This window comes from Aquarana catesbeiana, linkage group LG03 (genome assembly GCF_042186555.1).
Source record: "Aquarana catesbeiana isolate 2022-GZ linkage group LG03, ASM4218655v1, whole genome shotgun sequence".
In the NCBI taxonomy this organism is placed as follows: Eukaryota; Metazoa; Chordata; class Amphibia; order Anura; family Ranidae; genus Aquarana; species Aquarana catesbeiana.
This window is the reverse complement of record NC_133326.1, coordinates 106,174,735-106,202,106: the sequence shown is the minus strand read 5'-3', so window position 1 is coordinate 106,202,106 and position 27,372 is coordinate 106,174,735. Positions and strand designations below refer to the sequence as shown.

General features: G+C 42.5%; 1 protein-coding gene across 4 annotated transcripts in view; it reads left to right on the top strand.

Moving 5' to 3' along the window:
* LOC141131526 (dual oxidase 1-like) overlaps window positions 1–27,372 on the top strand; it is a 212,757-nt gene that overhangs the window by 12,512 nt on the left and 172,873 nt on the right. The window contains exon 2 of one of the 4 annotated variants that reach the window (XM_073618894.1): window positions 24,633–24,727. The exons of 1 other annotated variant lie outside the window; for it this stretch is intronic. In XM_073618894.1, coding sequence (XP_073474995.1) covers window positions 24,726–24,727 — 2 coding nt within the window. In that variant the 5' untranslated portion in view covers window positions 24,633–24,725. Of the gene's footprint in view, window positions 1–24,632; window positions 24,749–26,179; window positions 26,246–27,372 lie in introns of all 4 variants that reach the window. 2 more of the 4 variants (XM_073618896.1, XM_073618897.1) reach the window with 2 other exon arrangements.

Sequence of the window (27,372 nt, the reverse complement as noted above, 5' to 3'; positions counted from 1 at the left end):
TATGATGTGTGAGCGTGACTCCGACTTACGCGTTTCGTCATAGGATGTTTTCAAAGACGTCTTTGAAAACGTCCTATGACGAAACGCGTAAGGCGGAGTCACACTCACACGTCATACCCCGAAGCGCAGGCTGGAACGCAAGGTGGGACGCACGCTTATATGGGACGCACGCTTATATCTCGTTCCTCGTTCAAAGACGTCTTTGAAAACGTCCTATGACGAAACGCGTAAGTCGGAGTCATGCTCACACATCATACCCAGAAGCGCAGGCTGGAACGCAAGGTGGAACGCACGCTTATATCTCGTTCCTGGTCCCATTCTTGCACACAGTGGTGCCTGCAAATATATCTATCTTTCTTGTAGCTTATACTCACGGATTCTTATATTGTTTGGGTGCACCAATAAACTGGACATACTTCACGAAGGAAGCCCTCTGTTTTTCTTTCTCTGGGTACTTTGGAGAGTTAAACGGATATAAGGTGGGAAGCGGTGGAGGAGCCTGGTTTATTTGGAACGCACAGCTCATCCTGAAACCATTGAAGGGGTCACACAGAATATAGGAACAGCAGCAGGACCGGACCGAATAATACCCATCCCAAGGCACCCACTCTGTCGCTCGGTACCCCTGTGGGGGTGATTGTCTCTGGTGAGTGGGGGAGCATGGGGGGGCGAGCACTTCAAGTCACCGTTTGAAATAAACACAGAAGTCACTGCTTTATGTTCCTGAGGTTGAAAAACTGCATATGTATTGAACTTTGCTCTTTACATCACCCGGCTAGAGAAACTCTCTGTTTCTATATGGATAACATGTTATAAGAGGCTTACTATTACTTGCTGACATATGCAAAAGATTTAAAAAATTTTCTATTTATGATTTTCATGGAACTTGTAATTTATTGTAATCTTAATAGAGGTCATACCACTGACATACTGATTAATATTTGTGGGAGCTATATATAGGTTTTGGCACTGAGGCTTAATATTTAATATATATGTTTTTCACTTAATACTCAGCTTGTCCCCTAGGGGGCGCTATACTGTCACAAAACTTTAGAACTCTGGGGTTAATGTTAATTTAAATATTTTCTACAGAATCACTTTTTATTCTACACATTATTTATACAATTCTGAACACATGAGGCACCTTTTTTCACTGGCCTGATAATTTGTTCAACCTTAAAGGAGTTTTCACTTATATTTTTTGTTTTTTCACATATATGGTCATTTTTCTGGTTTTGACCATATTGAGGTACACAGTGGTTGTAGCTCCTATATGTATATACTACATTGAATACAGCTTGTAGTTTATGGAATTCATACCCACAACTAATTAATTGATGTAAAATAGGGCAGCGCCATCTTTACTCCAAAATCACCTATCATACTTAAATATGCGATTACCATCTGATAACCCTGGGAGGAGAGCGATTTTTTCACTCGACGCTGCAAAAGCTTTCAACAGCATCAAGTGGACATACCTGTGGGAAGTGATGGGAACCTTTGGCCTTGGGGAAAGACTTATATGGTGGATTAAAATGCTGTATTCTGCCCCAAGGGCCTGTATGCAAATAAATGGTATGGTATCTGAATTTTTTTCACTATACAGAGGAACCCTGTCTCCTCTGTTATTTGCAATGGCCATCGAACCCCTGGCTGAAGCCATCCGACAATCAGACTCTATTTGTGGATTTATTAGAGGAATGAAAAAATCTCACTATATGCAGACAATGCTCTACTCTTTCTTGGGGATATAGATAAATCTTTAAAATCTTTAATAGCACTTATACAAAATTTTGGTTTGCTTTCTGGATATGTCATTAATTGGGATAAATCTGTTTTGCTCCCTTTAGATAAGCCTAGTTTGTCCATGTTAAGAGAGGCTCCTCAGGTTAAAATTGTTTCATCATTTAAATACTTGGGAATAATGATACATTCCAAGGTAGAAAATTTGACAGATAATTTATCCCCTATTCTTACTAAATTCCAACTTAAGAGCACGTCATGGACTAAGCTGCCATTATCGGTGGTGGGTCAAACAAACATTCTGAAAATGATCTTGGCCCCTCGATTATTATATATTTTTCACAACTAACCGATATGGATACCTCTCAAATGGATCTAAAAAATAGAATCAGTTTTTTGAAGGTTATTATGGAAAGGAAAAAATCCCAGGATTAGGCTATCAATTCTCAAGAGAGAAAGGGATGGGGGCGGATTGGCAATACCTCAGCCCAGACTTTACTTCATAGCCGCCCAGCTTCAGCATTTTCCAGGCTGGGGAGTTGTGAACTGGGAGGACCTAATACAGGCCCTACTGCTAAATAACAGTTTTTATTATAACCTCCTGGCCCAGTTGGAATCCGGGATCTTTGTTTATACCTGTAAGAGCCCAACAATGTCATTAATGAATAGAGTTTGGAAGGAAATGAAGCGTAGAATGAAATTTGAAGGTGCCTCGGAGTATTCACCACTTTGGGGGAATAGGCAATATAAAGAACTAGGTAAACTGGAAGAATTCGAAAGCTGGTGCTCTAAGGGGCTCCAGTATATAACACAGTTGTATTCACATAATGTTCTATGCTCCTTTCAGGATTTGCAAGAATCTTTTCATTTACCCCATCATAGTTTTTTTAAATACTTACAATTACGACATGCGGTTCAATCTCAGTTTAAAGGGGAAAAGAAAGTGATAAAACCAATGCCACTTATAACTTTATTAGCATGGATGAAAAAAAGGCTTGATCTCATCTCTATATGGCCAACTTACAAGATCATATTGGGATGAGGGTGTCAGCCCGGGCAGAAGAGGGTGGGAGCTAGATATAGGGGATATTTGATACATGGCAAATAATATTAGAAAGTGTACCCCCTAGTTTCACTATCACCAGCACAATGTTTTACACAATTATTTATAATATACAGGGTATATAGAACACCAGTCAAATTATTTAAGTGGGGTAGGCGCAATTCCCCGGACTGTCCACGGTGCCAAAAATCACCTACTGATTTAATACATATGTTGTGGAACTGTCCTAAACTGGCTAGTTATTGGCGAGAGGTGGTGAATACAATTAATGAAACCTTTAATGCATACTGTATATCCATAAGGACCCTAAAATTTGCCTGTTGGGCTACCTTGATGAAGAACTTATGCCCCATGAGATTTTGATACCAGTTAGCAGATTACTGTTTATGGCATGAAAGCTAATTGCCCTAAGGTGGATATCTCCGAGTGCACCTTCTTTTGAGGAATGGCGCCTTCAGGTAAACAACAATATTTTAAAGGAACAACAGATCTATTGCAACAGAGGCATACCCAATTACCTGTACAAATTGTGGAAACCATGGATTTCGGTTCCACGGTTAGCCCCATCCTCACTGGCTTTCACTGATCTTTAGAAGGGTGGGCAAGCGTAGTTATGGATAGTAAATATGGTACCAGACAGAAAATGGAGGTAGAGGGTTAAATCAGTGGGTAGAGAAGAAACTACTGACTTAAGCAGCTGGCAGAGGTAACTTTTTATATAGGTACAGATACACAGAATACTATAGTGGGCAGGAATTGGAAGAGTCATCTGATTTGCTTGTGGTGTTTTTTTTTCCCTTTGTTTGTCTTTTTTTTTTTTGTTGTATGTTTATGAATATGTTGTTATTATTTGTGGATAAATAGTTGTCATGATGTTTAGAGAATATATGTAAGAAAAAGAAAGAAAAACTCAGAATTTGCTGTGGATTGACCATATTTAAGGTGATAGAAATAAGGAATATATGTACAAACTGTATAAGTGATAAGTGATAAGTACTGTATCCAATAATAATGTATTTTGGTTTGTAATGATGAAAAATTTACAATAAAGAAGTAAAAAATTAAAAAAAAAAAAAGCTAACTATCATATATATCAAACCTGATACCAATGAGGACTTTTTTACAGAAGCAACAAACACAGAGCCTTTATATACAGAAAGTATTTGCAGATCTCACTTTGATCACAGAACAATCAAATTAAAGACTTAATTTTTGTTTTTAGGGTAGTGGGAGGATCCATTCAAATTTGTCCTCTTTTTCCTTTTTGTGGCCACCTGTACATCTAGAATTGCTGGTTTATAGTACAGATACAGCCTAATATTATGGAACCATTTATTCCAAACTGCATACAGCTAGTTGTTAGGCTAATTGGCCATAATTAGTTTAGTGTATGGAAACCATGGTTATGGTGAGGAGTGCTAAAATTAATTCAAAAGCCCCTGTCTTCATTAACCACTTGCTTACTGGGCACTTAAACCCCCTTCCTGCCCAGGCTAATTTTCAACTGTCTCAGCACTGTCTCTTTTTGAATGACAATTGCGCAGTCATGCCACATTGTACCCAAATTACATTTTTATCATTTTTTTCACACAAATAGAGCTTTCTTTTGGTGGTATTTAATCACTACTGGGGTTTTTATATTTTGCTAAACAAACAAAAAAAGAACAAAAATTGTGATAAAAAACAAAGACATTTGTTATAAAATTTTGCAAACAGGTATTTTTTTCTCCTTCATTGATGTGTGTTGATGAGGCTGCACTGATGGGTACTGATAGGCTCCACTGATAGACACTGATAAGGCAGCACTGATAGGTGGCACTGATGGGCATTGATGAGGCGGCACTGGTGGGCACTGATAGGTGGCACTGATGGCCACTGATAGGCACTGGTAGGTGACACTGATAGACAGCACTCATAAGTGGCACTGATGAGGCACTGATGGGCACTGATTGGCAGCACTGGTAGGTGGCACTGGTGGGCATGCTTAGCAGTACTTATGGGCACTGATAGGTGGCACTAGTGGGCACTGATGAGGGAGCAGTGACTCTCCAAGGTCGGGACCAATGTCCCGTTTACACAATCTGGTAATCTGCATTTTTCTTCTCCTCACGCTATCAGCGTGAAGATAAAAAAAGCATTTTAACGGCTTGTTTACATCACAAGATCAGCTGTCATTGGCTGAGAGCTGATCACGTGGTAAGGGGCTGGGATCTCATGGACTCGCTGATCACAAAGTGCGCCACCTGCGCCCCGCAAGGGGAGTGCAGGCAGCGCATGCTCAGGACGTCCATGGATGCCCTCCCGGCAATTTAGGCCCGCACTGTAGCCGACTTTCGGCTATATGGCGGGCGTGAAGAGGTTAACCACTTCACCTCCAGAAGATTTACCCCCTTTCATGACCAGGCTATTTTTGCGATACGGCACTGCCTTACTTTAGCTGACAATTGCTCGGAGATGCAACGCTATACATAAATTAAATGTATGTCCTTTTTTTTCCCACAAATAGAGCTTTCTTTTGGTGGCATTTGATCACCACTGTTTTTTATTTTTTGTGATTTGTGTACACTATGTGTGCTGCTTTTACTAAGGAGCAATGGAATTTTTTTTCCCGCATAGAAAGAAAATCCATCACTTTCCCCCATCAGAACTCTGCTTTGTCTACATAGGCAGATCTCCAACCTGTGACATCTATTGGCCGGCACCCGCTGATCGGCTTTGCTGTAACAAATCACAGCAGAAGCGGCGTGCCCCCCTCCCAGAAGTTCAGAATTTTATATATGTATGTATTACGTGATTCTGCACAGCGTGGTCATCCTGTAGCAGTAAATCTGCTATAGGGAGGTCAGCAAGTGGTTAATGAGAAACACAGTGGAGCCTTCTTAAAACAGGAAGTATTTGCAGATATCACACACATTTGTATAGCTTCTCTTACTATCCTAAAATGAGTAATAAATCCATTATTTTTGGATCTGTGATGAAAGTGAGACCTTCTGTTTTAAGAAAAAAATAAACTGCATTTCTCACTCAATAACTATTTTTTTTTCCCTTTAGCTCACCTCACTCTGTAACAGAGGTTGGAAAAAGACATGGTTCCTTCCTTAAACCTGGCATTCCCTCACAGTTGCTAAATTGCTGCTCAGAAATTAAATTTGGTCTCCTCTCCTTAGTTTATAAGTAACTAGAATAATGATCATGAGACACAGAAAGTCTTGTGTTATACTAACCACTAATGGATTACTGATCTTAACCACTAAGAGCCCTTTCACACTAGGGTTACCTGTGCGTTTGCTGTAAAGCACCGCTTATTTTAGCAGTGCTTTACAGCTGTTTAAGCGCCACTTATGCGCCGTTTTTCGGCCGCTAGCGGGGCACTTTTACCCCAAAAAAGGGGTTAAAAACTCCCGTGTTGTGGCGCTTCCGAATCGATTTTCAGGCGCTTCGGAAGCGCTGCTCATTCATTGCAATGGGCAGGGCATTTTGGGAGTGCTGTAAACAGAGCTCCCAAATCACCCTAAAGATGCTGTTTGCAGGACCTTTTCTAATGTCCCGCAAGTGCATCGCCCAGGTGTGAAAGCACTCATTGCAATAAATGGGAGGCAGTTTTCAGGCGCTATCTCTAGCACTAAACTGCCTTAGTGTGAAAGGGGTCTTAAAGCAAATAGAAGAATTATTATCATTTTACATGATAGATATCCTACTTTTTTTGACACCTGGAGCACTTGGGTCACCGTAATTTAAAGTTCTCATTCAATACTGAAGATATACTATTATATAAAACCAAGTTGGTTGGTTAAATATACATTTTATACAAAACCAAGCTGTTACTCTGTTACACCAAGAGTAGCCACTATTCCTAATCAACACATCCTTATAATTTCCTTATGAGCCAAATGACCCCTTTGAGATGTGGCGCATTACAGTAATACATTATGTTTGTTGAAATGTTGTGATGCCATTAATTTTGAATGGCACCCCAATGCATTAGTTGCAGCTCCAATGCTCATGCTTTGTAACACACTATAATACACAATCAGTTCCATTCACTAAAGCAGATAGCATGCAGCATTTACAGTAGGAGATCTGAAGCATTTTATCCAAATATCGAATGCAATGCTGAAAATGTCAATTCATTATCCCTTTATGCCATATTTACCTCAAAAAACAAAAACGTAAATACCTCATAAAACAGCATTAAAGTAAATTCTCTAAGGGAAATAAATAAATGCATGTGTCAAATAAGTAGTGGTCCAGACATTCAATATTTAACCGCTTCAGCCCCGGAAGATTTTTCCCCCTTCCCGACCAGAGCACTTTTTGCGATTCGGTACTGCGTCGCTTTAACTGACAATTGCACAGTCGTGCGACGTTGCATCCAAACAAAATTGACGTCCTTTTTTACCACAAATAGAGCTTTCTTTTGGTGGTATTTGATCATCTCTGCGGTTTTCATTTTTTGCGCTATAAACAAAAAAAGAGCAACAATTTTGAAATAAACACAATATATTTTGCTATAATAAATATGCCCCAAAAATATATTAAAGAAACATTTTTTTCCTCAGTTTAGGCCGATATGTATTCTTCTACAAATTTTGGTAAAAAAATTGCAATAAGTGTATATTGATTGGTTTGCGCAAAAGTTATAGCGTCTACAAAATTGGGGATAGTTTTATGGCATTTTTATTAATAATTTTTTTTTATTAGTAATGGCGGTGATCTGCAATTTTTATCAGGACTGCGACATTATGGCGGAGACATCGGACACTTTTTTTTAATCAAGTTTTATTGAGTAACTGGTGCATACATAATATGATTGCTTTAGCACATGAACATGGTAACAATACAATAATTGTTGTAACTGTAATACATATGATATTGAGTACAAAATATTTGTCGTGTGAGGATATTCAGGGTGTATATATTTGGTTTATATAAACTACACATCCAGACCCACATCCATTAATTCACTCTGTGCCCATATAATTACGTTAGACACAAGTAGTAGATTCTTGAAGCCAGTGATCCCATATCTTATAGTACTTGGCAGGACAACCTCTATTAATATATATGCATTTCTTATACGGTAATGTATTATTCACCTCCACCTTCCATTCCACTATTTTAGGAGGCTCTTGCCTCATCCATTTTTTGGCTATAACCTTTCTTGCTGCAAAGAGTGTTTCATGTAAAAATGTTTTAGTGTATTTGTCAATTGTGTCCGGGATTATACCCAAAAGGCATTGTTTTGGGTCTAGAGCTAGGGGTGAGCCCATTGTGTCGTGTAGAAATGTCACAATTTGTTCCCACAAGCCTTGGATCTTAGGACATGTCCAAATCAAGTGGAAAAAAGTACCTGTCTCCCTCCCGCACATCTGACATGTGGTGGGTTGTGTACGTTTATATCTTGCCACTCTAAGGGGTGTAAGATATGCCCTGTGAAGAATGTAAAGCTGCGTCAGTCGGTCTGATAATTTGGGAGAAACAGCTTTGCAGGACTCCAATGCCTCCCCCCACTCCTCATCTTCCATTGGTCCCACCTCTCTTTCCCATCTTGGTTTGAGATCATATGCTATTTTAGTGGATACAGGGGTTGAGAGCATGTTATAGAAAGCTGAGATCAATTTATGAGAGTCTGTGCTCTTAATTACTGCCATAAGAACATTAGGTGTGGGGCTTGGGAGGGAGTCAGGAAATTGTGATTGTAACGCGTGACAGACTTGTAGAAATCTAAAGAGCATCTGGTTTTGAATAGTAAATTCTTCTTTAAGTGAGACAAAGGTTTTAAGCTGTCCGTCTTTTAATAAATGGTGTAGGTAAAATACTCCCTGTATGGACCATATAAATGTGTCATGAATTTTATTAAACTCAGGAAGGTTCTTGTTATGCCATATCGGCGTGTAGTCGTTGAACTGTGGAATTTCAAGTCTAGAGGCAGCTAAATTCCATATTTTCCTGTAGTGGTATATCATGGTATGTCTATTTTCTCCTAGTTCCATCCCTCCCGAGCCCGCTGCTATTGCATATATTGAGTCCTTGGTGTGTTGTGCCCACTTTGGACATAAGAGCGTGAGAAATCTCTCGCTGTCCGTTTTATCTAAGTGGAAAAGCTGGGACAACTGTGCTGCAATGTAATATAGATTAAAGTTGGGGAGAGCTGTGCCACCAAAATCAGTCGGGTTCTTGAGGGTTTGCCATGCTAATTTGTGTCTGTTGGGACCCCACACAAATGACTTTAGGAGGGACTCTAAAGATTTGAAGTGTTTCAAGGGTAAGTAAACTGGGGTATGCCAGAGAACATAGAGTATTTTAGGGAGTAAGATCATTTTGATTAAATTTATGCGACCCCAGATTCCCAGTGGTAATTTGGACCAAACCCGTATTTTATTTTTAACCGTGGAAATGAGAGTATCTATATTGAGGGATACATAGTCCGCAGGGGATCTAGTTATGTGGATCCCTAAATATTTAATAACATCAACTCTCTGAAGTGGAAGCCTGGCTTGGGATTCTGGGGGTGGGAAGCTGTCAATTGGTAGAATTTGGGACTTGTCCCAATTGATTTTCAGTCCTGAAAATATTCCAAATTGTTCGATCGTGTGGAGTGCAGTGCATAATGATGAGCCCGACTCTGCTAAGTATAACAGCGTGTCATCTGCATACATGCTAATTTTTTCAATTAAAGAGCCCATTCTAAGTCCTTTTATCTCTGGGTTCGCTCGGATGGATATCGCCAGGGGTTCTGCCGCAAGGGCATACAACAATGGGGATAAGGGGCAGCCCTGTCTCGTGCCTCTACTGAGGTCAAATATCTGAGATGACCATCCGTTAGCCACCACTTTTGCCTTAGGTGCCTGGTATAGTAATTGGACCCATTTAATAAATTTTGGGCCAAATCCATAGCCCTCCAAGCATCTCCAAAGATATCTCCACTCCACCGAATCAAAGGCTTTTGCTGTGTCTAAGGTCACAACCACCCGCGAACCAACCTCCTCATGTGTTGCCTGTAAATTAATATATAGTTTCTGGAGGTTAAACGAGGTGTTGCGACCAGGCATGAAACCAGCCTGATCTGTGTGTATTAGTGATAAAATTACCTGATTAAGCCTAATGGATAGTACCTTGGCTAATATTTTAATATCAACCTGTAAGGGGGATATTGGACGATAGGATTCTGGGTATTCCAGGTCCTTTCCGGGTTTGGGGATGGGGACTATTGTTGCCTCTGTCATAGATGGGGGTAAAGTCCCAGTTTCAAAGAGATGATTGTATAACTTTAGTAGTTTAGGGGTTAGTATTTCACTGAATTGGGAATAGAACTTAATAGGGAGTCCGTCTGATCCTGGGGATTTAGACCTAGCAAAGCTAGCCATAGCAGTTGTTATTTCGTCTGTGGTAAGGGGTGCCTCTAATAGTTCTATCTGTTCTTCTGTCAGCTGTGGGAAAATCACCTTCTCAAGGAAAAGAGACATAGATTGTGTCTCAGTGGGGGCTGTCGTTTTGTATAAGTCAGCAAAAAAATCCCTGAACATAGAGGTTACTCTAGGTGGGTCTGTTACTTGTTGTCCTCCAGGGCCATATAATGTAATGACCACTGGGGGTCTATCTTCGCTATGTACCAAGTATGCCAACAACTTGCCTGCTTTTTCCCCATGTTCAAATTTTTTTGTTTGGAGAAAAATATTTTTTGTCTAGCTTTCTGGTATTGTAGCTGGTTAACTACTCTAGTTTGTAGTTTAAGTAGGTCTGCATTTGCAGGGGTCAGGGTCTTACTGAGGGCACTGGAAGAGTTTGTCTTAATTTTATTAATAGCAGTTATTAATGTGTGTCAAGCGAATAGCTTAAATGAATCCCATACTGCAGATGGTGATGCTGACTTGTCATTTTCCACAAAGTACATTCTCCATTTATCAATAAGCTCGTCATCCTCAGGTAGAAGAGAGAGCCAAAATGGGTTCAAACGCCATGAACGTGTTGGTTTTGCTATTGCAATACTTAATGTAATCCAGTAGGGACTATGGTCCGAAAGTGTTCTAGGGCAAAACATAGCCTCTGATAGTCTTGGTGTCAATCTGCGGGATAGGAGTATAAAATATATACGGGACATGGAACCATGAGAAGACGAGAAGCACGAGTATGACCTGGCCTGTGGGAACTTGTGGCGCCATGTGTCAATTAGGTGGAAGGTGGAGATAAGCTTAGAGAACCTAGTCTTGTTGGGAGTATTACGGGTAGGCGAGGCAAGCTGGAGCCTGTCTAAAGTCGGATTTAGTGTGATATTGAAGTCGCCTAGCCAAACCGCAGATATAGTTGGATGACGGGCCATGAACGATAGTCCCTCCTTAACTATGGAAACGTTAAATGGGGGTGGTATATAAAAAGCCATTATAAGTAGAGGTTCTCCATATAATTTAGCAAGGATAAAGACATAGCGGCCTAGTGGGTCAGTGGATAACTCACACAACTCAAAATGCACTGATTTGGCTATCAAGACTGAGACTCCCCTGGAATGGGATGTATGGGTAGAATAATACGCCCATCCAACCCATGGCCGGCGAAGTGCCATCTGGACATTCCCCTCAACATGTGTCTCCACCAGTGTTAGTATATCAGCATGTTGCCTCTTAAGGAATGTGAAGACTGCCGCGCGCTTACATTTCTCACGCAGGCCCCTCACATTCCATGTGAGAAACTTCAGAGATGCCATAAACCAAACCTTTTAATCTCTAATAAAACAAAACTCTAATAAAACATTTATGTTAAACAATTTGCTTTCTATGCGTAAGGCACTCATATTTCGAGACGTTACCTGTTTTCTATGAAAAGTATGCACACTCAAGTTTAACCAAACCATAAACAAATGAACTCCCACCCCCCTCCCTGCCCTACACTGTCCCAAACTTGTGCGGGCATATTCCCTTAACTTATGTCGAACTGGGAACCATTCCATCTTCCTGGTTATAAGTAGAATGCAAAACATCTGGTTAAGTCCCCGGGGACTGAGTAGAATGAGGGGTATCATCCATATCACTTGTATGAGGTATGCTATTGTCTCCCGATCCCCTTGCTTCCAGTTAAGTGCAACAAATAAGTTCCAGAAAAAATTCCAGTGTTCATGGCGCTGCTTCCCAGAACTGTGTGGGGTAAAGTCTCACTGCACGATGCATGTGGTCTGTAGGACTTCTGCCTCTCCGGAGCCCCGGAGGGTAAGTTGACTCTTATACTGTGGATATCAAGGATTTGTGCTTTGTACTTGCACTGGTTCGTGAACAGTTCTAGGACACATTCACAAAGTTGGTGGGACTTAATCAATTAGCTCTTTCAGGATTAGCTCAGCTCAGATGGACAGCTTAAAACCTTTGTCTCACTTAAAGAAGAATTTACTATTCAAAACCAGATGCTCTTTAGATTTCTACAAGTCCATCACGCGTTACAATCACAATTTCCTGACTCCCTCCCAAGCCCCACACCTAATGTTCTTATGGCAGTAATTAAGAGCACAGACTCTCATAAATTGATAGCTTTCTATAACATGCTCTCAACCCCTGTATCCACTAAAATAGCATATGATCTCAAACCAAGATGGGAAAGAGAGGTGGGACCAATGGAAGATGAGGAGTGGGGGGAGGCATTGGAGTCCTGCAAAGCTGTTTCTCCCAAATTATCAGACCGACTGACGCAGCTTTACATTCTTCACAGGGCATATCTTACACCCCTTAGAGTGGCAAGATATAAACGTACACAACCCACCACATGTCAGATGTGCGGGAGGGAGACAGGTACTTTTTTCCACTTGATTTGGACATGTCCTAAGATCCAACGTTCCAACCAGGAGATCACTTCCTCAGGATCCTCAAAGAAGACTGCACGACCGTCATGTTCTATTCTGAGGCGGGCAGGAAAAAGCATAGAATACTTGTATTGTAAGTTCCTTAGCCTACGCTTGGCCTCCGTAAAGCTCTGTCGACGGCGCTGTACCTCTGCCGAGAAATCTGGGAAAATAGCCACTTTAACTTTTCCTACTGGAATATTGCCTTTCTCCCTCGCCATTCTTAGAGCATGTCTCGATCTTTGTAGTTAAGGAGTTTAGCTATAAACGTGCGAGGAGGAGCTCCCTGCGAGGGGGGTCTTGCTGGCATGCGATGTGCCCCCTCCACCGCAAACATAGGGGAGAAGGCTTCTCTGCCATAGGTGTTGATCAGCAGTTGTTCCAAAAACGTGGTAGTGTCCTTGCCCTCAGATCCCTCCGGCAGGCCTATCAGGCGTATGTTACATCTTCTCAGCCTATTCTCCATATCATCCTGTTTTGTAAGGAGTTGTTGTATTTGCCGTTGTATGCGATCTGAGGATGTTTGTAGGGGTGGAATGGCATCCTCCACCATGCTCAGTCTGGTCTCAGCTTCCTTCACCCTGTCTCTGAGCTTTTGAAAGTCTTGCCTGATAAGGGAAATATCCATCTTGACTTCCTCAATTTGTGCTGTGAGAGAAGTTCTGCAAAAGGTGATTGCTTCAAGGAGTTTGTCAGTGTCACTCGCTGTTCGTTCCCCCCCCCCCAGCTTTCTCAGAGGTTCCATCTTCCTCCATGTCCTCTTTGTCTTGTCGGTGGTACTGATCAAGTTTTGCCGCCGCTGCCTTCTGTGCTTTGGTTGGGGACATGCTATGAGTGTCCGGGCAGTACCCACCAAGTCTCCAAGCTTGTATTGGCGAAATTAATTGCCTGTGGGTCAGGGGAGAGTGCTGGCGAGGGACTCAAGGCCACCCGTATGCTCGGGGATGAGGGCTGTTCTTATGTGGCGAGTGTTCGACACTTTACTTCCCCACTTGGGGTGCTAGCAATCTGGGGCTGTAGTAGGAGATATGAAAGGACCCCAATATAAGCTGTTCACAGGGGAACGAGAAGGCCACAGGCCGTAGATGCAGTACAGACTGGATGAGCAGGTGTGCTAAGATGGCCGCCGGTCTCCACGTGCAGTCCTAGGCCACAACCCAGCCCAAATACTGTCGCCGTATCTTCTGGGGTACTGAGGGCCAGGGGGGTCTAAACATATGAGGATTGATCCAGCCCCCCTAGGAGGTTTCCAGCGTCTAATCATCGGCAGGGCACAGCTATCCTGGATTAGGTCTAAGGTTAGGGAGGACCAAGATGGCCGCGGACCTCCAGGTGTAGGCCAAAGCCGCGGACTTGCCTGAATTCGGCCACCGTGTGGAAGATCGTGGCTCCGTTCGGGCCGCCGTGTATCCGGTCATTTCAGAAGGTAGTTCTGCGGATTATAGGTGTCCCAGGGAAGGTGATCCAGCAGGTGAGGCAGTATAATCAGTCCAGGATTAATGTCAGCAGGAGTAATGGACGGAGCTCAGGGTATACACGTCCTACTCCATGCTGTGTCAGGCCACGCCCCCCACATCGGACACTTTTGACACTATTTTGGGACCATTGTCATTCATACAGCGATCAGTGCTATAAAAATGCACTGATTACTGTCTAAATGACACTGGCAGTGAAGGGGTTAACCATTAGGGGGCGATGAAGGGGTTAAGTGTGTCCTAGGGAGTGATTCAAACTGTGGGGGGATGGGCTACCACTGACATGACAGCGATCACTGCTCCCGATGACAGAGAGCAGTGATCTCTGTCATGACACAAGCCAGAACGGGGAAATGCCTTGTTTACATAGGCACTTCCCCGTTCTGAGGCTTCGTGACACGATCGCCGGGAGACCGACGGACATCGAGTCCGCCGGTCCCGCAGGCACGGTCACGCTGTAGCGGCGGGACCACCGCTGCCATTGTGCCGACATATATCGGCGTGCAGCGGTCAGCAAGTGGTTAAGGAATGTAAAAATATACTACCCAGTTGGGAGTAGTCTTTACCTTTATGGGTCAGTAGTCTCTCAGTAGTAATGCACAGAAACCTAAATATGAATAAACACAGGAACATATGGTTTGATTTACTAAAGGCAAATAGACTGCAATTTGCAAGCGCAGTTGTTCCAGAGCTTAATAAATTGGGTAAAGCTTCACTATACAAAGAATACCCAATTACATGCAAGGAAAATAAAAGAAACTGCATTTTTGCTTTCACATGATTGAATGATGGAAGTCAACAGAGCTTTCCCTCGTTTACTAAGCTCTGGAGCAACTGCACTTGCAAAGTGCACAGTCTATTTACCTTTAGTAAATCAACCCCATTACATGTAGTGAAATATATTTATGTTCTCCTGTCATTTCGCCAGATTTTCAGAGACTTTTTATGTATATTCAAGCATATCCATCATTTGCTGCATAGACCTCCCAATCACTCCAAACATAAATGTACATGCAAATCAAAATTCCAAGTTAGAACATATGTCGTGGGAATACTTTTTTTTTTTTTTTTTTAAAGATATCTTTGAAATTATCCTTATCGAAAAATTTTTACAAACAAAATCGCTTCAGGAATACACAAGTATTCTTACAAAAGGTATTAAACATGAGCTGTTAGACGAGGGGTGTCATAAATGTGAAGGTTTGGGCAGATGGATTCCAGAGTGACACTTTGAAGAACATCAGAGAATGATGACAAAACAGACCAGTCTAAAGATATCGCAAACGGCTTTGCCAAATGTGACAACACAAATGACTTTAAAATGTAATTAAAGACAAAACATTCTCTTTCATTTTGGTAAAGGAGGGTTATTATGTCAGTTTTTATGCCATCTGTGTCTTATTGGGGAGATTTCCCCACTATTATGCCCCGTACACACGGTCGGACATTGATTGGACATTCCGACAACGAAATCCTAGGATTTTTTCAGACGGATGTTGGCTCAAACTTGTTTTGCATACACACGGTCACACAAAGTTGGTGGAAAATCCGATCATTCTGAACGCGGTGACGTAAAACACGTACGTCGGGACTATAAACGGGGCAGTAGCCAATAGCTTTCATCTCTTTATTTATTCTGAGCATGCGTGGCACTTTGTCCGTCGGATTTGTGTACACACGATCGGAATTTCCGACAACGGATTTTGTTGTCGGAAAATTTTATATCCTGCTCTCCAACTTTGTGTGTCAGAAAATCCGATGGAAAATGTGTGATGGAGCCTACACACGGTCAGAATTTCCGACAACAAGGTCCTATCACACATTTTCCATCGGAAAATCCGACCGCGTGTACAGGGCATTAGTGTTCGATGTCAACACAAAATGTGGGAATTTATTTTCCTTTCGCTTTCAGTGATAAGGAGAAATAGTAAAAGTATAGAGAGTTAAAGTGATTGTAAAGGTTTGTTAACAAAAAAAACAAACAAACAAACATGTCATACTTCCCTCCTCTGTCCAAGGGTTTTGCACAGAATGGCCCTGATCTTCCTTTTCTGGAGTGCCCGGGCAGCACTCCTTGCCCCTCCTCCTCATTGGTTGCCCCCACGGAGAGAACAACATTCCATGGGGGCACTCATGCGGGCTCGCTCCGGAGTCCTGCTGCTGCCCCCGGGCTCCCGCTGCTATCAATCTATCCAATGAGGACCCGAGACAGTGGCTGGAGCTGCTGGGCTTATCCTCGAGGCTAATATGTGTAAATGAATTACTGCGCTAACAGTCTAAATGGAAAGTAAAGCTGCAACTAAAAGTGTTATACGACACAAATCAGAATAAATAAAAAAATAAAGTCGCACTAATATGAAGTGTAGTGAAAAAATACAAAATTAGGTACCACGCATATATTGATAAAATATAAAAAAAACAAAGTAATAATGAATACACCAATGAAACAAATGTGCAAACATATAAAGTACTATTGAGAAATTGTCCATACAATAAATGCACAGCAGGGTGAAGAAAAATTGCAAAATGATTAGTACATAGGGAAGTCCATACAAAGAAAGACAGATCCCAAAGTGACGAGTGGTCTAAATCCTTGTTGAAGTGAAAAAGTGCATTGATGAGACCTCCACCTTAACCACTTCCCGCCCGCCCTATAGCGGATTGACGTCCGGGAAGTGGTTCTGATATCCTGACTGGACGTCATATGACGTCCAGCAGGATAACATGCCGCAGCGCACCCCCGATGACACACCGCTACACTGATCTTGGTAAAAAGCCTCCGGCGGAGGCTCTTTACCACGTGATCAGCCGTGTCCAATCACGGCTGATCACGCTGTCAATAGGAAGAGCCGTTGATCGGCTCTTCCTCACTCGCGTCTGACAGACGCAAGTAGAGGAGAGCCGATCGGCGGCTCTCCTGGCAGGGGGGGCCTGCGCTGATTGTTTATCAGCGCAGCCCCCCCGCAGATCACCACACTGGACCACCAGGGATCGCCACTAAGACCACCAGGGAAGGGGCAACATGTGGATGGCCAGGTATGTACCCCATGGCCATCCACATGTGCCCAGTGTGCCAAATCTGTGCCAATCAGTGCCCACAAATGGGCACTGATTGGCACAATTATGTTGCAGTGATGCCCAGCAATGCCACCCTTAGGGGCATCACTGCAAACAAGTAATGCCATCAGTGCCACCCATCAGTGTCCATTCATGCCACTTGTCAGTGCCCATCCATGCCCATCAGTGCCCATCTATCAGTGCCCATCCGTGCCCATCTGTGCCAACTATCAGTGCCACCCATAAGTAACCATCAATGCCACCTACGAGTGCCCATCAATGCCACCTATGAGTGCCCATCAGTGCCGCCTATAATTGCCCATCCGTGCCACCTATGAGTGCCCATCAGTGCCGCATACCAGTGCCACCTATCAGTGCCCATCAGTGCCACCTATCAGTGCCCATCAGTGCCGCCTATCAGTGCCCATCAGTGCCACCTCATCAGTGCCACCTCATCGGTGCCACCTCATCGGTGCCCATCAGTGCCGCCGTATCAGTGCCCGTCAGTGCAGCCATATCAGTGCCCGTCATTGAAGAAGAAAACGTACTTATTTACAAAAACTTTTAACAGAAACAAAGAAAAACTTTCGGTCTTTTTTTATTTGTTGCGCAAAAAATAAAAACCGCAGAGGTGATCAAATACCACCAAAAGAAAGCTCTATTTGTGGGAACAAAATGATAAAAAATTTGTTTGGGTACAGTGTAGCATGACCGCGCAATTGTCATTCAAATTGTGACAGCGCTGAAAGCTAAAAATTGGTCTGGGCGGGAAGGTGTCTAAGTGCCTGGTATTGAAGTGGTTAAAGAAATTACTGCCGCTTACCAGAGAGCATTGGTCCCTTATTACAGGGGACCACGCTAAGCAGATGACTATAACCCCAGCCAGGGATCTCACAGGCAGGCAATGGATACCACAGCGTCCATACGGATCCTCACCATGAATTGCAGCAAAGTGATGTGTTTGCCTTATCTCAGATTTATAGAATCCATTGCATTCATATTCAGTTATTTTTTCACAGTGTCTCTGTGGGACAGATTTTCTGAAAAGGAGAGTGGAAAATCTGGTCCAGCTTTATATGTTCGCACGTTTGTTTCATTGGTGTATTCATTATTACTTTGTTAAATGATCAGGTTCAGGTAAGTAAAAGGGGGGGGGGCTCTGGGGGGCAGCTGCATCACAGAAGGTTTCTCACCTTAATGCATAGAATGCAATAAGGTGTAAAACCTAGAGACTTTACAACTCCCTTAATCTCCCTAATGGGTCACAGACAGCAATAAAAGCACCATTATACATCCCTGGTGTTAACCTGTAATAGGATTTTTTTTACTTTTTTAACAAAGTTGAAAATAAACCAATATCAATAACCCCTCTCAATGCTAAGACCCCTTTCACACTGGGTCGTTTTTCAGGCTCTATTGCGCTAAAAATTGTGCCTGCAAACTGACCTGAAACAGCCGCTGCTGTGTCTCCAGTGTGAAAGCCTCGGGGCTTTCACACTGGAGCGGTGCGCTGGCAGGACGCTGAAAAAAGTTCTGCTATCAGCATCTTTGGAACGGTAAAGGAGCGATGTATACACCTCTCCTTCATTGCTCCTGCCCATTGAAATCAACGGGGCACCGCGGCTATACAGCGGCACTTTGCGGGCGGTTTTAACCCCTTTTCAACCGCTAGCAGGGGTTAAAACCACCCCACGAGCGGCCGAATACTGCCGCTAAATCGACGGTAAAGCGCCGCTAAATATAGTGGCGTTTTACTGCTGACGCACCCACCGCCCCAGTGTGAAACCGGCCTGACTGTCACAAATAATTCATCAAGAGCGACCAACAAAAGAAATTAGCTCATATAAAATTTAAAAAAGTAAAAAATCTTTTTATTACAGGTTAACACCAGGGATGTATAATAGTTGTGATTGGGAATTTGTACCCAGCCTCTAGCCACTTTATTGTGCTATTCTGATTGAAGAGATCTTAAACAGATGTGTGTTTTGATAATTATCTTGTTGGTGCAATTGATTCCAATTATGACGTATAAAAGATGTGCTTAAGAGCATTAACGATATAGCCCGAAACCGTAACTGTATTATGGAATACCTTTTAACTATGTTTGTATGTTCCTAATTTCAATAAATGTTTGTGCAGCAATCCTTTTGAACGTTATGTGTATATATATATATACACACTAACATGCTTCCCACCGTGCTAACCTGTGCTACAGTACGTGCGCAAAACCGGGAACAGAAAGGTGACCAAAGAGTGCATCAGACGAGTCTACCTGTGGGGGGACCCCCAAGGGTACTATGCAGGGTCAGCAAATAAATGTGTGGGTACTGGTATGTCAGGATCTAAACATAACAATGTAAATATTCAGTGGAGACGGAAAGTATTCAGACCCCCTTAAATTTTTCACTCTTTGTTATATTGCAGCCATTTGCTAAAATCATTTAAGTTCATTTTTTCCCTCATTAATGTACACACAGCACCCCATATTGACAGAAAAACACAGAATTGTTGACATTTTTGCAGATTTATTAAAAAAGAAAAACTGAAATATCACATGGTCCTAAGTATTTAGACCCTTTGCTGTGACACTCATATATTTAACTCAGGTGCTGTCCATTTCTTCTGATCATCCTTGAGATGGTTTTACACCTTCATTTGAGTCCAGCTGTGTTTGATTATACTGATTGGATTTGATTAGGAAAGCCACACACCTGTCTATATAAGACCTTACAGGTCACAGTGCATGTCAGAGCAAATGAGAATCGTGAGGTCAAGGGAACTGCCTAAAGAGCTCAGAGACAGAATTGTGGCAAGGCACAGATCTGGCCAAGGTTACAAAAAAATTTCTGCTGCACTTAAGGTTCCTAAGAGCACAGTGGCCTCAATAATCCTTAAATGGAAGACGTTTGGGACGACCAGAACCCTTCCTAGAGTTGGCCATACGGCCAAACTGAGCTATCCGGGGAGAAGAGCCTTGGTGAGAGAGGTAAAGAAGAACCCAAAGAGCACTGTGGCTGAGCTCCAGAGATGCAGTCGGGAGATGGGAGAAAGTTGTAGAAAGTCAACCATCACTGCAGCCCTCCACCAGTTGGGGCTTTATGGCAGAGGGGCCCGACGGAAGCCTCTCCTCAGTGCAAGACACATGAATACCCGCATGGAGTTTGCTAAAAAACACCTGAAGGACTCCAAGATGGTGAGAAATAAGATTCTTTGGTCTGATGCAGTGTTTCTCAACTCCAGTCCTCAAGGCGCCCCAACAGGTCATGTTTTCAGGATTTCCCTCAGATGAACCAGCTATGGTAATTACCAAAGCAGTGAAACTGATCAAATCACCTGTGCAAAATAATGGAAATCCTGAAAACATGACCTGTTGGGGCGCCTTGAGGACTGGAATTGAGAAACACTGGTCTGATGAGACCAAGATAGAACTTTTTGGCCTTAATTCTAAGCGGTATGTGTGGAGGAAACCAGGCACTGCTCATCACCTGTCCAATACAGTCCCAACAGTGAAGCATGGTGGTGGCAGCATCATGCTGTGGGGGTGTTTTTCAGCTGCAGGGACAGGGCGACTGCTTGCAATCGAGGGAAAGATGAATGCGGCCAAGTACAGGGATACCCTGGATGAAAACCTGGGCCGAAGGTTTACCTTCCAACAAGACAATGACCCTAAGCACACAGCTAAAATAACGAAGGAGTAGCTTCACAACAACTCTGTGACTGTTCTTGAATGGCCCAGCCAGAGCCCTGACTTAAACCCAATTGAGCATCTCTGGAGAGACCTAAAAATGGATGTCCACCAACGTTTACCATCCAACCTGACAGAACTGGAGAGGATCTGCAAGGAGGAATGGCAGAGGATCCCCAAATCCAGGTGTGAAAAACTTGTTGCATCATTCCCAAAAAGACTCATGGCTGTATTAGATCAAAAGGGTGCTTCTACTAAATACTGAGCAAAGGGTCTGAATACTTAGGACCATGTGATATTTCAGTTTTTATTTTTTAATAAATCTGCAAAAATGTCAACAATTCTGTGTTTTTCTGTCAATATGGGGTGCTGTATGTACATTAATGAGGAAAAAATGAACTTAAATGATTTAGCAAATGGCTGCAATATAACAAAGAGTGAAAAATTTAAGGGGGTCTGAATACTTTCCGTCCCCACTGTATATATCACATTAATAAACCATCCACATTAACAAAATAGGGGCCAGCATCTTCTACTGGGGGAGACCCTCATACCTTACCTTCCAGATGTCAAGATCAATAGGAACTCTTGTAATCAATATCAGACCCCAAACAAATCTCTGAAATTAAAAATAGAGGAAGATACTATATAGAAAAACAGTAAAAATGAGGAAAGTATTGTTTACAAAAGGAGACCATCAAAGTAAAAGCGGGAACCATAGCACAATAATAGTCCAATCAAGATGGCTCCAACCAAAGCAATAATATATGGACCCCACCCCCATAAGAGAAGAAAGGAAGGACCCCAAAAAAATAGATCAAGTATTAATATGCCACAGAGTTGAGGATCACATACCACTAAAGAATGAACCAGCCGCATCCATGCTTCTCACAAGACAGCATACCAACGGATCTAGTTATAAACCAGCCCTTAAATAGCGCTTCGAGAGAACACCTTGGAAGCCAGTCCTATCTGGTGGGCATAAAACCCAATATATATATTACCCTCCCACCTCCCTCCATGGTGTCCCCCAGAAGCTGACATCTGTCAGAACCAGAAGTGATGTCAGGGTCAGCAATGGCATCATATCTCTGTATCACACACATCTGGCCCCTAGATACAACCACCGGGCAGATGTGACACAATGCCCACAGACCCTTGCAATACACAGCTGGGAACAGGAGAGGCGCCCACAGTGTCGTACTCGAATCTTAGAAAAACAACAGAGATGGGAACACAGGTCGGGGGACTCATCGCAACCCACCAACCTGTCCCTTCATGTATACTGCCATGGCCCTAGACCAGAGGCAACAGTTCCCCATAAAAGTTTAATGTACAAACTAAGGCAGGGGTCATCAAACTACGGCCCTCCAGTTGTTCAGCAACTAAAATTCCCATCATGCCTAGTCATGTCTGTGAATGTCAAAGTTTTACAATGCCTCATGGGATGTGTAGTTCCGCAACAGCTGGAGGGCCGTAGTTTGAAGATCCCTGAACTAAGGTCTGATGGCATGGACCATAGGGTGAGTACATTGATTGAAAACTGGCTACAGGGGTGAGTTCAGAGGGTAGTGATAAATGGGGAGTACCCGGAATGGTCTGGTGTGTAAAGCGGGGGGTTCTGCCCTTGGACCAATCCTATTTAATTTATTCATAAACGACCTGGAGGAAGGGATAATCAGCTCTATCTCAGTATTTGCGAATGATACTAAGCTAATCAGGGCAATAATTTCTCCTCAGGATGTGGAAACCTTTCAAGAAGATCTGAACAAATTAATGTGGTGGGCAACTACATGGCAAATGAGGTTTAATGTAGAAAAATGTAAAATAATGCATTTGGGTGGCAAAAATATGAATGCAATCTACTCACTAGGGGAGAACCTCTGGGGGAATTTAGAATGGAAAAGGACCTAGGGGTCTTAGTAGTAGACTCAGCAAGCAAAGCACACAGAATATTGGCATGCATTAAAAAGGGGATTAAATCCAGAGATAAAATGATAATTCTCCCACTCTACAAAACTCTGGTCTGGCCGCACCTGGAGTATGCCATCCAGTTCTGGGCACCAGTCCTCAGGAAGGATGTGCTGGAACTGGAGAGAGTCCAGAGAAGGGCAACAAAGCTAATAAAGGGACTGGATGACCTTAGTTATAAGGAAAGGTTACGAGCACTGAACTTGTTCTCTCTGGAGAAGAGACGCTTGAGAGGGGATATGATTTCAATGTACAAATACCATACTGGTGACCCCACAATAGGGATAAAACTTTTCTGTGAAAGGGAATTTAAAAAGACACGCGGCCATTCACTAAAATTAGAAGAGAAGTGGTTTAACCTTAAACTGCGTAGAGGGTTCTTTACTGTAAGAGCGGTACGGATGTGGAATCCTCTTCCACGGGCAGTGGTTTCAGTGGGGAGCATCGATAATTTCAAAAAACTATTAGATAGGCACCTGAACAACCACAACATACAGGGATATACAACGTAATACTGACATAAAAGCACACACACAGGTTGGACTTGATCGACTTGTCTTTTTTCAACCTCACCTACTATGTAATTCTGGTGGTTTGGTGGCATTTAAGGTGTAAATCCACATTGTCTGAATTTGAAGTATGTTTTTGTCAAAATCACACCCTCTTGGCGGAGTCCACTTTATATTTCTGACACTGTCTAGCTACTGGATACTCTAAGAGACCATTGCATATATCCAAGACATGATCCTTTATTCAGATCCACAGATTACGCTTTGTCTTACCAATGTAAAATGAGCCACATGCACAAGTGAGCATTAATACAATACCAATTGTTTCACAATTGCTGAAATGGCTGAATAGTCAGATCTTATGATTGCATAATTGAACAATGTTGCCGCCTTCGATGATGCAGAAATAAGAGCAATTTTCACATTTAAATGTTCCCTGTGGTAGAGTACCACAGGGATCAGACTTCTTGTTACTAGCAAAATGGCTCGGGACCAGTATATCCTACAGTGATAGATTATGCTTGAAAGTAATATGAGGAGATTAATCAATAAAAGGACAAATAGTTGGATCATTCGTCAAAAGATGCCAATGCTTTTTGTGTTCGTTTGCTAATTTAGTTTTTGTATGTGGTAATTGGGTGACTTTTCTGCACTTCATTTGAATTATTACTTTAAAATAATAATATATCTTGTGGGCTATTTTTGGCATCTTTATAAGCCTCCTTAAGTGGTTTATTGCCATACCCTCTATCGTTAAACCAGTGTGTTTCAGCCTTTCTCTCAAAATCGCTATCCTGCATGCAGTTTCTCCTAACTCTAAAATATTGGCCCTTAGAGATTGATCTAACAAGATGCTGTGAATGAGCACTGTTAAAGTGTAAAAGCAAGTTACCCGCAGTAGATTTCTTAAATAGATCCGCATGGATCATGCCTTCATTATCTTTTAGAATGTATAAGTCCAAAAACGGAAGAGTGTTGATATGTCAAGTAAGAGTGAAAGTTAGATTAAAGTTATTCTCATTCAATTAGTCAACAAATTCCATCAAAGTCTGACTAGAGTCCATCCAGAAAATGAGGATATTGTTGGTATACTTGCAGGCAGGTCCTCAGAGGAGAATATAGTATGCTCCCACCCCCCAGGTACAGGTTTGAGAACAATGGAGCACATGTAGTCCCCATCGCCACACCCTGCACCTGGAGGTAGTGGGACTCATTGAAAACAAACATATTATAGTCTAGAATGAAAAAAAGGTTCTCCACAATATATTTGTTGTACGATAAAAAATTATGTACTCCTTTCTGATAGAAATGAAGACACGACTGATATTTCCATATAATGGGGAATGCTTGAATAAAGCTCCTCTACATCAAAAGAAGCCAAGATAGTATCCGGTGGTATATGTAAGTTGTGAAGTATGCTAAGTAAGTGAATTGTGTCCTTCAAATGTGAAGGAAGACTTTGAACAATTGGGTGGGGTTGAAATGGTCATTAATAACATTACTAGCCTTCATAAAAGTTACATTTTTATTAACACAATTGACAAGAAAGTTAAAGCACATTTTAAAGAGGAAGTAAACCCTGATGGGTTTTACTTTCTCTTTTGTTCTCTGCAAACCCTGCAAAGTAAAAGCACAATGGGCTAGTATGCATTGCATACTAGCCCATTATGTGGCACTTACCTGCAAACAAAGCTGCAAAGGCCGCATCCATTTTCGCCCCTCTTCCTTCTGGGGTCGTGGACTCCAGCTGTGTGACTGGCCAGAGCCGTATGACGTCACTCCCAGGCATGCGCGCCGGAGCCGCCAGTCACAGCACTCGCTTGGGAAGAAACGGCACAGAGGGCCGTTTCTTCACAGCGCATGCGCCGATTACATCATCGGTGCACTTCAAGGTAGCTATCTCCTAAGCGGCGCACGTTTAGGAGATATTTACAGTACCTATAAGTAAGCCTTATTCTAGGCTTATCTATAGTTACATAGTAGGTGAGGTTGAAAAAAGTCCTTATCTATAGTTACATAGTAGGTGAGGTTGAAAAAAGTCCATCAAGTCCAACCTATGTGTGTGTTTATAGGTCAGTATTACATTGTATATCCCTGTATGTTGCGGTCGTCCAGGTGCTTATCTAATCGTTTTTTTAAACTATCGATGCCCCACCTATCGATCCACCGCCTGTGGAAGGGAATTCCACATCCTTGCCGCTCTTACAGTAAAGAACCCTCTGCACAGTTTAAGGTTAAATCTCTTTTCTTATAATTGTAGTGAGTGGCCACGTGTCCTATTAAACTCCCTTCTGCAAAAAAGTTTTATCCCTATTGTGGGGTCACCAGTGTGGTATTTGTAATTTGAAATCATATCCCCTCTCAAGCGTCTCTTCTCCAGAGAAAATAAGTTTAGTGCTCGCAACCTTTCCTCATAACTAATATCCTCCAGTCCCTTTATTAGCTTTGTTGTCCCTACAAGTTCTAAGGGGGTTTACAACCACTTTAAGACGACTGTTTATACACTGTGTACATACAAATCCTCTTTTAAATTACCGCTTACAGAGATGCGGACACCAGAAATCAAAATGCAATAAAAATATAAATTCTCATAATTTCAAATATGCTTGGGGTCTCTTCCATGGGTAGAAATAATCGAGCACCCCACTTCTTTAGGAGGTGAGGGAGGCTAAACAACTAAACAACAAGTACGGTATATGAGAAAAACATCAATGAGTACAAACACACATATTAAATAAATAGTTGCAACAATTTAGTACATTTGAAGCTCACCAAACCAATGGAGGTCCAGGTCTAATGCTAGATGTACTATTTCTGGGATGATTAAGGATGTTTTCTTTTTTTTTTTTGTAGTTGGCCAAACTTTGTTGATGCATTGAATGAACCAAAAGTTTATTTTATCTTTTGTGGACTTTGGTGGTAAGTTTTCCCAGAATATATAATATTGCCACTTTTACCCAATCTTAAACCTGCTGCAGTCTTTGTAAAATAAAAATAATATATTCAACCTGGAGAGTGTGAATTATTTGTAAAGGACATGGCAGAGTTGGCAAGCCACATGTAGATACTGGAGATCCTTAACGTGTTAACCCAAAAAAACCCCCTAAGATCCTGTTCTTTTACGACTGTCAGAAACCATGAATCAAGCCGAGACAGAAGTGCAGTAAAGATCACACTTGTTTAATAATAATAATAGTAAAAGGTAAACAGAGCAACGTAGTCAAATCATAGCCAGAGTTTGGTAACCGGAACGGATAGTCAGAAAAGCCAGGACGTCAGGGATCTAGAGATCAGTATACTTCCAGACAGGCCAGGAAATCAGGAAACCGGAGAATCAGCGTAGTGGAACAGCAAGTAGGATCAGGAACCAAAAGGGACGTCAGCCAAGCAAGTCTTCAACAGGTACACAGGAGAGAGTCTCTGGATGGGTTGGCTCTAAGAAGGAAGGGCTGAGTGCAGCCCTGACAACAGCATGAATAACAGCACAGCGTTTGTGCTGTGCAATTCTTCTCTTCCTAACTGGTAATAAACCTGGTTGATCCTGCCATTTCCTGAGTCCCCCGCCTCTGCTGACCACGATATTCATGGCTGCTGAGCCCTGACTACCATGGTCAGGCTACGTGTCTCCAACATCCATAGCCCTTGTCTCTCCTCTGACAGTCTCTCCCCCCTCCCTCCCTGTCTGCATAAGAGTGTTTCCTCCCCACCCCTCCACCTGCTATTCTTGCTGCACAATGCAGCACATTTCAATGTATGTAATGCACATATCCAGCCATTACTAAAACTGTACGCGTTTGTTAGAAATGAAAAGGATACAGTTTCTGACACTGCAGCATGTGTCCGGTCACGTGATCCCATGTGCTGGCCGGTGTCTTGCCGAAAAAGTTCTCCCGGGGGATAAGGACCCCCCTGTACTGCGCAGGCGCAGCGCTTGCGCAGTACGGTGTCTTGCCGAAAAATTTCCCCCGGAGGATAATGACCCCCATGTACTGCTCAGGCGCAGCGCTGGCGCAGTACGATGCACTACCGAGCCGAAAATAGCCGAA